The following is a 13374-nucleotide window of genomic DNA, read 5'->3' as shown; positions in this document are numbered from 1 at the left end:
AGCCTACATATTAACACTATGGACAGGTTTCTCAGATTAAGAGCCTACATATTAACACTATGGACAGGTTTCTCAGATTAAGAGCCTACATATTAACACTATGGACAGGTTAAGCCTAGTCCTGAACTAAAAATAAGTTTCAATAGAAATATACTGTTATGAATCCAAACAGAAACCAGGCTTATATTCTTCCATGTTGTCCTGGGAAGTCTGGCTAGGAGTTAATTCATTAAAAGAGACAAATGTGTAAAAAAAAAATTACAAATTGCATACAAATTTATTGAAATTTACAGCCTGTCTAACTTTGAAAATGTACAACATCATTTTACAGACAATCAAAAAGGTTTGGCATGTATTATCTACACAGATTGTGTGTGTGTGTGTGTGTGTGTGTATAAAAACACCCATTTCTGACTATAATAATGTCAAATCTATTAGATACATAATCAAACATCTGGACTGCATTCCAAATGGCACTTTATTAGAGCCCTGGTCAAATGCAGTGCACTACACGGGATACAGGGCGTCGTTAGGGAAGCGGCTACACGGGGCGTCGTTAGGGAAGCGACTACACGGGGCGTCGTTAGGGAAGCGACTACACGGGGTACAGGGCGTCGTTAGGGAAGCAGCTATACGGGGCGTCGTTAGGGAAGCGACTACACTGGGCGTCGTTAGGGAAGCGACTACACGGGGTACAGGGCGTCGTTAGGGAAGCGGCTATACGGGGCGTCGTTAGGGAAGCGGCTATACGGGGCGTCGTTAGGGAAGCGGCTACACGGGATACAGGGCGTCGTTAGGGAAGCGGCTACACGGGGCGTCGTTAGGGAAGCGGCTATACGGGGCGTCGTTAGGGAAGCGGCTATACGGGGCGTCGTTAGGGAAGCGGCTACACGGGGCGTCGTTAGGGAAGCGGCTACACGGGGCGTCGTTAGGGAAGCGGCTACACGGGGCGTCGTTAGGGAAGCGGCTACACGGGGCGTCGTTAGGGAAGCGGCTACACGGGGCGTCGTTAGGGAAGCGGCTACACGGGGCGTCGTTAGGGAAGCGGCTACACGGGGCGTCGTTAGGGAAGCGGCTACACGGGGCGTCGTTAGGGAAGCGGCTACACGGGGCGTCGTTAGGGAAGCGGCTACACGGGGCGTCGTTAGGGAAGCGGCTACACGGGGCGTCGTTAGGGAAGCGGCTACACGGGGCGTCGTTAGGGAAGCGGCTACACGGGGCGTCGTTAGGGAAGCGACTACACGGGGAGTCGTTAGGGAAGCGGCTACACGGGATACAGGGCGTCGTTAGGGAAGCGGCTACACGGGGCGTCGTTAGGGAAGCGGCTACACGGGGCGTCGTTAGGGAAGCGACTACACGGGGAGTCGTTAGGGAAGCGGCTATACGGGGTATAGGGCGACGTTAGGGAAGCAGCTATACGGGGTATAGGGCGACGTTAGGGAAGCAGCTATACGGGGTATAGGGCGTCGTTAGGGAAGCGGCTATACGGGGTACAGGGCGACGTTAGGGAAGCAGCTATACGGGGTACAGGGCGTCGTTAGGGAAGCAGCTATTCGGGGTACAGGGCGTCGTTAGGGAAGCAGCTATACGGGGTACAGGGCGTCGTTAGGGAAGCAGCTACACGGGGTATAGGGCGTCGTTAGGGAAGCGGCTACACGGGGTATAGGGCGTCGTTAGGGAAGCGGCTATACGGGGTATAGGGCGTCGTTAGGGAAGCGGCTATACGGGGTATAGGGCGACGTTAGGGAAGCGGCTATACGGGGTATAGGGCGTCGTTAGGGAAGCAGCTATACGGGGTATAGGGCGTCGTTAGGGAAGCAGCGATACAGGGTATAGGGCGTCGTTAGGGAAGCAGCGATACGGGGTACAGGGCGTCGTTAGGGAAGCGGCTACACGGGGTACAGGGCGTCGTTAGGGAAGCGGCTACACGGGGTACAGGGCGTCGTTAGGGAAGCGGCTACACGGGGTACAGGGCGTCGTTAGGGAAGCGGCTACACGGGGTACAGGGCGTCGTTAGGGAAGCGGCTACACGGGGTACAGGGCGTCGTTAGGGAAGCGGCTACACGGGGTACAGGGCGTCGTTAGGGAAGCGGCTACACGGGGTACAGGGCGTCGTTAGGGAAGCGGCTACACGGGGTACAGGGCGTCGTTAGGGAAGCGGCTACACGGGGTACAGGGCGTCGTTAGGGAAGCGGCTACACGGGGTACAGGGCGTCGTTAGGGAAGCGGCTACACGGGGTACAGGGCGTCGTTAGGGAAGCGGCTACACGGGGTACAGGGCGTCGTTAGGGAAGCGGCAACACGGGGTACAGGGCGTCGTTAGGGAAGCGGCTACACGGGGTACAGGGCGTCGTTAGGGAAGCGGCTACACGGGGTACAGGGCGTCGTTAGGGAAGCGGCTACACGGGGTACAGGGCGTCGTTAGGGAAGCGGCTATACGGGGTACAGGGCGTCGTTAGGGAAGCGGCTATACGGGGTATAGGGCGTCGTTAGGGAAGCGGCTATACAGGGTATAGGGCGTCGTTAGGGAAGCGGCTACACGGGGTATAGGGCGTCGTTAGGGAAGCGGCTATACGGGGTATAGGGCGTCGTTAGGGAAGCAGCTATACAGGGTATAGGGCGTCGTTAGGGAAGCAGCTATACAGGGTATAGGGCGTCGTTAGGGAAGCAGCTATACAGGGTATAGGGCGTCGTTAGGGAAGCAGCTATACAGGGTATAGGGCGTCGTTAGGGAAGCGGCTATACAGGGTATAGGGCGTCGTTAGGGAAGCGGCTATACGGGGTATAGGGCGTCGTTAGGGAAGCAGCTATACAGGGTATAGGGCGTCGTTAGGGAAGCAGCTATACAGGGTATAGGGCGTCGTTAGGGAAGCGGCTATACGGGGTATAGGGCGTCGTTAGGGAAGCAGCTATACAGGGTATTTTTCAGTTGTTCTACTACTCGATTCATAATCAATTTAATTGATTAAATCTTAGGAGCTGTTCGTTTCAGGATCAGTAATACTGTGTTTCGCTCTCTGCTTCCATACAAAAAATAAACATTTATCTTTGTATGAAATTTGATGACTATTTGTCTTTGAAACACTAAGTCAGTTGTTCTAAATCTGCATTCACATGGATCCTATTCAGGACCCATAGGGTTCTGGTCTAAAGTAGTGCACTATATAGGGAATAGGGTTCTATAGGACTCTGGTCTAAAGTAGTGCACTATATAGGGAATAGGGTTCTATAGGACTCTGGTCTAAAGTAGTGCACTATATAGGGAATAGGGTTCTATAAGGCCCTGGTCTAAAGTAGTGCACTGTATAGGGAATAGGGTTCAATAGGGCTCTGGTCTAAAGTAGTGCCCTATATAGGGAATAGGGTTCTATAGGGCCTCTGGTCTAAAGTAGTGCACTATATAGGGAATAGGGTTCTATAGGACTCTGGTCTAAAGTAGTGCACTATCTAGGGAATAGGGTGCCGTTTGGGATGTATCCACTGAGATCACACAGACATGTTATTTTGCAGCCAGTCCCTCCCAACCAAAAAAAGGTTGTAGAAGGTTTCCAGAATGTTACTGTAACATTGATTGTCAACAAGGTGGCGGGGGCTAACTCTAGAAACCCGCCAGGGGCACGTTCAGCAGGACGCAGACGTTTTGTTACGTTCAGACGACAAATTTAAACCCAACATGCAACATTAAAAGATTTTAGCAGAGTTACAGTTCGCAAAAGGAAAAATAATCTGTCAATTTAAATAAATTCATTAGGCCCTAATCTATGGATTTCCCATGACCTGGGCAGAGGCTCAGCCATGGATGGGCCTGGGAGGGCATAGGCCCACCCACTTGGGAGCCAGGCTGAGCCAATCAGAATGAGTTATTCCACACAAAAGGGCATTATTACAGATTGAAACTGACGAGTATTTCTTCAGCTGTCCGGGTGGCTGGTCTCAGATGATCCCGCAGGCGAAGAAGCTGGTTGTGAGACCTGTTAGACGTACCGACAAATTCTCCAAAACAACGTTGAAGGCGGCTTATGGTAGAGACATGAACATTCAATTATTTGGCAACAGATTTGCACGCTCCCTGAAAACTTGAGGGAACTGCAAATTTTTTAGAATGGCCTTTTATTGTCCCCCCCCCCCCCCCCCCCCCCAGCACAAGGTGCACCTGTGTAATGATCGTGCTGTTTTAATCAGCTTCTTGATATGACACACCTGTCAGGTGGATGGATTATCTTGGCAAAGGAGAAATGCTCACTAACAAGGATGTAAACAAATTTGTGCACACAATTTGAGAGAAATAAACTTTTTGTGCATATGGAACATTTCTGGAATATTTTATTTCAGCTCATGAAACATGAGTTTATATTTTTTGTTCAATATAAAACGCAACATGCCTCTCTGACATGTAAAATACTGAATCACAGCGGCTCTATTCATAGCATTTCTATCTGGAACGTTCCAAAATGTTTTCCTACTGAACATGGCCCTGGTTTTCAAAATGGCAGTTATTGGCAACAACACAACAAACTCTGATTGGCCAGTTAAAAAGACACAACCAACCCTGATTGGCCAGTTAAAAAGACACAACCAACCCTGATTGGCCAGTTAAAAAGACACAACCAACCCTGATTGGCCAGTCAAAAAGACACAACCAACCCTGATTGGCCAGTCAAAGACACAACCAACCCTGATTGGCCAGTCAAAGACACAACCAACCCTGATTGGCCAGTTAAAAAAACACAACCAACTCTGATTGGCCAGTCAAAAAGACACAACCAACCCTGATTGGCCAGTCAAAAAGACACAACCAACTCTGATTGGCCAGTTAAGCCAGACAGAAGTACTGTAGTAAAAAATAATAATTTAAAAAAATTACAAATTAAAACAGGAAATAAAATAATGCAATACTGTGAGATCATGGTACAGACATAGACACAGACTGCCAGACACAGGCAGGGTATAGGCAATACTGCCGTTGTACTTTTAAAATACCGCAGCGTTGTTCTGGTAACACTACTGTAGTTGTGTGTTCGTATCCATGGTTACCGTAGGTAGAGACAGCCTCATTACAGGTAAATCTCAGAGCAGTTCACTGACTACATCTCCCAGAGGTCTTATTTATTTATTTTTTTTGGTGGTGGTGTCTGTAATATCTGCATCGGTTGTTGACGTCGTCGTTTTTACAGTAGTATTGAGTGAACCTCTAGTAGTGTCATGTAAGCTACAACAGTACTGTGTGTGATGGTGGACAAGGTCCCGTTTCAGAGATATAAGGTCCCGTTTCAGAGATATATGGTTTATAAGAAGATCCCAAGGTCCCGTTTCAGAGATATAAGGTCCCGTTTCAGAGATATAAGGTCCCGTTTCAGAGATATAAGGTCCCGTTTCAGAGATATATGGTTTATAAGAAGATCCCAAGGTCCCGTTTCAGAGATATAAGGTCCCGTTTCAGAGATATATGGTTTATAAGAAGATCCCAAGGTCCCGTTTCAGAGATATAAGGTCCCGTTTCAGAGATATAAGGTCCCGTTTCAGAGATATAAGGTCCCGTTTCAGAGATATATGGTTTATAAGAAGATCCCAAGGTCCCGTTTCAGAGATATAAGGTCCCGTTTCAGAGATATAAGGTCCCGTTTCAGAGATATAAGGTTCCGTTTCAGAGATATAAGGTCCCGTTTCAGAGATATATGGTTTATAAGAAGATCCCAAGGTCCCGTTTCAGAGATATAAGGTCCCGTTTCAGAGATATATGGTTTATAAGAAGATCCCAAGGTCCCGTTTCAGAGATATAAGGTTTAGAAGAAGATCCCAAAGTTCCGTTGTTTCCATAATTGGTCATCTGAGTGATCTGAACTCTTATTGTGAAACACTTGTTCCAGATCCGTACGTGAGCTCCAAGTAACAGCTCCATGACACACAGAATACCTCACCAGGTAACCAACCAACACCAAGTCAATACCTCAGAAAGGTATAGCCATACCTTTTACTCCATACTGTAGTTACAGCTCCACCATCCATACAGGACAGGTGACCAGGACACCATAGCCAGTCTATTCTCCATGTAGGTACGAGGTGACCCACTACATGTGATCTTATCCCAGGTAGATCCCTCCCAGGTATGTCCGTCCCAGGTAGCCATAGTCAGGTAGGTCCCTCCCAGGTAGGTCCGTCCCAGGTAGGTCCATCCCAGGTAGCCATAGCCAGGTAGGTCCATCCCAGGTAGCCATAGCCAGGTATGTCCATCCCAGGTAGCCATAGCCAGGTATGTCCATCCCAGGTAGCCATAGTCAGGTATGTCCATCCCAGGTAGCCATAGCCAGGTATGTCCATCCCAGGTAGCCATAGTCAGGTATGTCCATCCCAGGTAGCCATAGCCAGGTATGTCCATCCCAGGTAGCCATAGTCAGGTATGTCCATCCCAGGTAGCCATAGTCAGGTATGTCCATCCCAGGTATGTCCATAGCCAGGTAGGTCCATCCCAGGTATGTCCATAGCCAGGTAGGTCCATCCCAGGTAGCCATAGTCAGGTATGTTCATCCCAGGCAGGTCCATCTCAGGTATGTTCATCCCAGGTATGTCCATCCCAGGTAGCCATAGTCAGGTATGTTCATCCCAGGCAGGTCCATCTCAGGTATGTTCATCCCAGGTATGTCCATCCCAGGTAGCCATAGTCAGGTATGTTCATCCCAGGCAGGTCCATCTCAGGTATGTTCATCCCAGGTATGTCCATCCCAGGTAGCCATAGTCAGGTATGTTCATCCCAGGCAGGTCCATCTCAGGTATGTTCATCCCAGGTATGTCCATCCCAGGTAGCCATAGTCAGGTAGGTCCATCCCAGGTAGGTCCATCCCAGGTAGCCATAGTCAGGTAGGTCCATCCCAGGTAGCCATAGTCAGGTAGGTCCATCCCAGGTAGCCATAGTCAGGTAGGTCCATCCCAGGTAGCCATAGCCAGGTAGGTCCATCCCAGGTAGCCATAGCCAGGTAGGTCCATCCCAGGTAGCCATAGCCAGGTAGGTCCATCCCAGGTAGCCATAGCCAGGTAGGTCCATCCCAGGTAGCCATAGTCAGGTAGGTCCATCCCAGGTAGCCATAGCCAGGTAGGTCCATCCCAGGTAGCCATAGTCAGGTAGGTCCATCCCAGGTAGCCATAGTCAGGTAGGTCCATCCCAGGTAGCCATAGCCAGGTAGGTCCATCCCAGGTAGCCATAGCCAGGTAGGTCCATCCCAGGTAGCCATAGCCAGGTAGGTCCATCCCAGGTAGCCATAGCCAGGTAGGTCCATCCCAGGTAGCCATAGCCAGGTATGTCCATCCCAGGTAGCCATAGCCAGGTAGGTCCATCCCAGGTAGCCATAGCCAGGTAGGTCCATCCCAGGTAGCCATAGCCAGGTAGGTCCATCCCAGGTAGCCATAGCCAGGTAGGTCCATCCCAGGTAGCCATAGCCAGGTAGGTCCATCCCAGGTAGCCATAGTCAGGTAGGTCCATCCCAGGTAGCCATAGCCAGGTAGGTCCATCCCAGGTAGCCATAGCCAGGTATGTCCATCCCAGGTAGCCATAGCCAGGTAGGTCCATCCCAGGTAGCCATAGCCAGGTAGGTCCATCCCAGGTAGCCATAGCCAGGTAGGTCCATCCCAGGTAGCCATAGTCAGGTATGTCCATCCCAGGTAGCCATAGCCAGGTAGGTCCATCCCAGGTAGCCATAGTCAGGTATGTCCATCCCAGGTAGCCATAGCCAGGTAGGTCCATCCCAGGTATGTCCATAGCCAGGTAGGTCCATCCCAGGTATGTCCATAGCCAGGTAGGTCCATCCATGCAGCCATAGTCCAAGTAAAAATCAAGCCTGCAGGTATGTCTCCATCCTCTGTCCCAGGGGCCCGGTACCGTCATGGTTCTGGTACCGGTGTGACCCCAGTTAGGCTCTGTGGTCTCAGGACTTGTTGTCCCCAGTAGGGGTTAATTGTTCTAGTGACAGGTCTTCGTCCGACAGCCCCGTTTCCACGGCGATCACCAGGGACGCACTGCTGGTCATGGGCTGGAACTCACCTAGAGAGAGAGAGAGAGAGAGGGGGGGAGGAGAAGACAAAAGAAGGATGAGAGAGAGAGAGAGAGAGACATAAAAAGAGAGAACGAGATGGTTATGATATAGACTGGTTCATTTATCAGACTAGATACTGTATGTTATCTGGTTATGATATAGACTGTAGACTGGTTCATTTATCAGACTAGATACTGTATGTTATCTGGCTATGATATAGACTGGTTCATTTATCAGACTAGATACTGTATGTTATCTGGTTATGATATAGACTGTAGACTGGTTCATTTATCAGACTAGATACTGTATGTTATCTGGTTATGATATAGACTTGTTCATTTATCAGACTAGATACTGTATGTTATCTGGCTATGATATAGACTGTAGACTGGTTCATTTATCAGACTAGATACTGTATGTTATCTGGTTATGATATAGACTGTAGACTGGTTCATTTATCAGACTAGATACTGTATGTTATCTGGTTATGATATAGACTGTAGACTTGTTCATTTATCAGACTAGATACTGTATGTTATCTGGTTATGATATAGACTGTAGACTGGTTCATTTATCAGACTAGATACTGTATGTTATCTGGTTATGATATAGACTGTAGACTGGTTCATTTATCAGACTAGATACTGTATGTTATCTGGTTATGATATAGACTGTAGACTGGTTCATTTATCAGACTAGATACTGTATGTTATCTGGTTATGATATAGACTGTAGACTTGTTCATTTATCAGACTAGATACTGTATGTCGTCTGGTTATGATATAGACTGTAGACTGGTTCATTTATCAGACTAGATACTGTATGTCATCTGGTTATGATATAGACTGTAGACTGGTTCATTTATCAGACTAGATACTGTATGTTATCTGGTTATGATATAGACTGTAGACTGGTTCATTTATCAGACTAGATACTGTATGTTATCTGGTTATGATATAGACTGTAGACTGGTTCATTTATCAGACTAGATACTGTATGTTATCTGGTTATGATATAGACTGTAGACTGGTTCATTTATCAGACTAGATACTGTATGTTATCTGGTTATGATATAGACTGTAGACTGGTTCATTTATCAGACTAGATACTGTATGTTATCTGGCTATGATATAGACTGTAGACTTGTTCATTTATCAGACTAGATACTGTATGTTATCTGGCTATGATATAGACTGTAGACTTGTTCATTTATCAGACTAGATACTGTATGTTATCTGGCTATGATATAGACTGTAGACTGGTTCATTTATCAGACTAGATACTGTATGTTATCTGGTTATGATATAGACTGTAGACTGGTTCATTTATCAGACTAGATACTGTATGTTATCTGGTTATGATATAGACTGTAGACTGGTTCATTTATCAGACTAGATACTGTATGTTATCTGGTTATAATATAGACTGTAGACTGGTTCATTTATCAGACTAGATACTGTATGTTATCTGGCTATGATATAGACTGTAGACTTGTTCATTTATCAGACTAGATACTGTATGTTATCTGGTTATGATATAGACTGTAGACTGGTTCATTTATCAGACTAGATACTGTATGTTATCTGGTTATAATATAGACTGTAGACTGGTTCATTTATCAGACTAGATACTGTATGTTATCTGGTTATGATATAGACTGTAGACTGGTTCATTTATCAGACTAGATACTGTATGTTATCTGGTTATGATATAGACTGTAGACTGGTTCATTTATCAGACTAGATACTGTATGTTATCTGGCTATGATATAGACTGTAGACTGGTTCATTTATCAGACTAGATACTGTATGTTATCTGGTTATGATATAGACTGTAGACTGGTTCATTTATCAGACTAGATACTGTATGTTATCTGGTTATGATATAGACTGTAGACTTGTTCATTTATCAGACTAGATACTGTATGTTATCTGGCTATGATATAGACTGTAGACTGGTTCATTTATCAGACTAGATACTGTATGTTATCTGGTTATGATATAGACTGTAGACTGGTTCATTTATCAGACTAGATACTGTATGTTATCTGGTTATAATATAGACTGTAGACTGGTTCATTTATCAGACTAGATACTGTATGTTATCTGGCTATGATATAGACTGTAGACTTGTTCATTTATCAGACTAGATACTGTATGTTATCTGGTTATGATATAGACTGTAGACTGGTTCATTTATCAGACTAGATACTGTATGTTATCTGGTTATAATATAGACTGTAGACTGGTTCATTTATCAGACTAGATACTGTATGTTATCTGGCTATGATATAGACTGTAGACTGGTTCATTTATCAGACTAGATACTGTATGTTATCTGGTTATGATATAGACTGTAGACTTGTTCATTTATCAGACTAGATACTGTATGTTATCTGGTTATGATATAGACTGTAGACTGGTTCATTTATCAGACTAGATACTGTATGTTATCTGGTTATGATATAGACTGTAGACTTGTTCATTTATCAGACTAGATACTGTATGTTATCTGGCTATGATATAGACTGTAGACTGGTTCATTTATCAGACTAGATACTGTATGTTATCTGGTTATAATATAGACTGGTTCATTTATCAGACTAGATACTGTATGTTATCTGGTTATAATATAGACTGTAGACTGGTTCATTTATCAGACTAGATACTGTATGTTATCTGGCTATGATATAGACTGTAGACTGGTTCATTTATCAGACTAGATACTGTATGTTATCTGGTTATAATATAGACTGGTTCATTTATCAGACTAGATACTGTATTATCTGGTTATGATATAGACTGTAGACTGGTTCATTTATCAGACTAGATACTGTATGTTATCTGTTTATAATATAGACTGTAGACTGGTTCATTTATCAGACTAGATACTGTATGTTATCTGGCTATGATATAGACTGTAGACTTGTTCATTTATCAGACTAGATACTGTATGTTATCTGGTTATAATATAGACTGGTTCATTTATCAGACTAGATACTGTATGTTATCTGGTTATGATATAGACTGTAGACTTGTTCATTTATCAGACTAGATACTGTATGTTATCTGGCTATGATATAGACTGTAGACTTGTTCATTTATCAGACTAGATACTGTATGTTATCTGGTTATGATATAGACTGTAGACTAGTTCATTTATCAGACTAGATACTGTATGTTATCTGGCTATGATATAGACTGTAGACTTGTTCATTTATCAGACTAGATACTGTATGTTATCTGGTTATAATATAGACTGTAGACTGGTTCATTTATCAGACTAGATACTGTATGTTATCTGGTTATGATATAGACTGTAGACTTGTTCATTTATCAGACTAGATACTGTATGTTATCTGGTTATGATATAGACTGTAGACTGGTTCATTTATCAGACTAGATACTGTATGTTATCTGGTTATGATATAGACTGTAGACTTGTTCATTTATCAGACTAGATACTGTATGTTATCTGGCTATGATATAGACTGTAGACTTGTTCATTTATCAGACTAGATACTGTATGTTATCTGGTTATGATATAGACTGTAGACTGGTTCATTTATCAGACTAGATACTGTATGTTATCTGGTTATGATATAGACTGGTTCATTTATCAGACTAGATACTGTATGTTATCTGGTTATGATATAGACTGTAGACTGGTTCATTTATCAGACTAGATACTGTATGTTATCTGGTTATGATATAGACTGTAGACTGGTTCATTTATCAGACTAGATACTGTATGTTATCTGGTTATGATATAGACTGGTTCATTTATCAGACTAGATACTGTATGTTATCTGGTTATGATATAGACTGTAGACTGGTTCATTTATCAGACTAGATACTGTATGTTATCTGGTTATGATATAGACTGTAGACTTGTTCATTTATCAGACTAGATACTGTATGTTATCTGGCTATGATATAGACTGTAGACTGGTTCATTTATCAGACTAGATACTGTATGTTATCTGGTTATGATATAGACTGTAGACTGGTTCATTTATCAGACTAGATACTGTATGTTATCTGGTTATAATATAGACTGGTTCATTTATCAGACTAGATACTGTATGTTATCTGGTTATAATATAGACTGTAGACTGGTTCATTTATCAGACTAGATACTGTATGTTATCTGGTTATAATATAGACTGGTTCATTTATCAGACTAGATACTGTATGTTATCTGGTTATAATATAGACTGTAGACTGGTTCATTTATCAGACTAGATACTGTATGTTATCTGGCTATGATATAGACTGTAGACTGGTTCATTTATCAGACTAGATACTGTATGTTATCTGGTTATGATATAGACTGTAGACTGGTTCATTTATCAGACTAGATACTGTATGTTATCTGGTTATAATATAGACTGTAGACTTGTTCATTTATCAGACTAGATACTGTATGTTATCTGGTTATAATATAGACTGGTTCATTTATCAGACTAGATACTGTATGTTATCTGGTTATAATATAGACTGTAGACTGGTTCATTTATCAGACTAGATACTGTATGTTATCTGGTTATAATATAGACTGGTTCATTTATCAGACTAGATACTGTATGTTATCTGGTTATTCTCTATGATATAGACTGTAGACTGGTTCATTTATCAGACTAGATACTGTATGTTATCTGGTTATGATATAGACTGTAGACTGGTTCATTTATCAGACTAGATACTGTATGTTATCTGGTTATGATATAGACTGTAGACTGGTTCAATTATCAGACTAGATACTGTATGTTATCTGGTTATAATATAGACTGTAGACTGGTTCATTTATCAGACTAGATACTGTATGTTATCTGGCTATGATATAGACTGTAGACTGGTTCATTTATCAGACTAGATACTGTATGTTATCTGGTTATGATATAGACTGTAGACTTGTTCATTTATCAGACTAGATACTGTATGTTATCTGGTTATGATATAGACTGTAGACTGGTTCATTTATCAGACTAGATACTGTATGTTATCTGGTTATGATATAGACTGTAGACTTGTTCATTTATCAGACTAGATACTGTATGTTATCTGGCTATTCTCTATGATATAGACTGTAGACTTGTTCATTTATCAGACTAGATACTGTATGTTATCTGGTTATAATATAGACTGTAGACTGGTTCATTTATCAGACTAGATACTGTATGTTATCTGGCTATGATATAGACTGTAGACTTGTTCATTTATCAGACTAGATACTGTATGTTATCTGGTTATGATATAGACTGTAGACTGGTTCATTTATCAGACTAGATACTGTATGTTATCTGGCTATGATATAGACTGTAGACTGGTTCATTTATCAGACTAGATAC

At 43.3% G+C, this 13374-nt stretch overlaps 1 protein-coding gene across 1 annotated transcript in view; it reads right to left on the bottom strand.

Moving 5' to 3' along the window:
* Positions 1–258: 258 nt before the first annotated feature.
* LOC106608424 (RING finger protein 150) overlaps positions 259–13374 on the bottom strand; it is a 27773-nt gene continuing 14657 nt past the window's right edge. The window contains exon 6 of the mRNA XM_045721423.2: positions 259–8032. Within this exon, the coding sequence (XP_045577379.1) occupies positions 7917–8032 (116 nt within the window). The 3' untranslated portion in view covers positions 259–7916. The remainder of the gene's footprint in view (positions 8033–13374) is intronic.

The sequence above is a fragment of the Salmo salar genome, chromosome 07 (genome assembly GCF_965601325.2).
Source record: "Salmo salar chromosome 07, fSalSal1, whole genome shotgun sequence".
Classification (NCBI taxonomy): Eukaryota; Metazoa; Chordata; class Actinopteri; order Salmoniformes; family Salmonidae; genus Salmo; species Salmo salar.
Note: the sequence above shows the minus strand (reverse complement) of the source record. Positions and strands in the feature narration are given on the sequence as shown.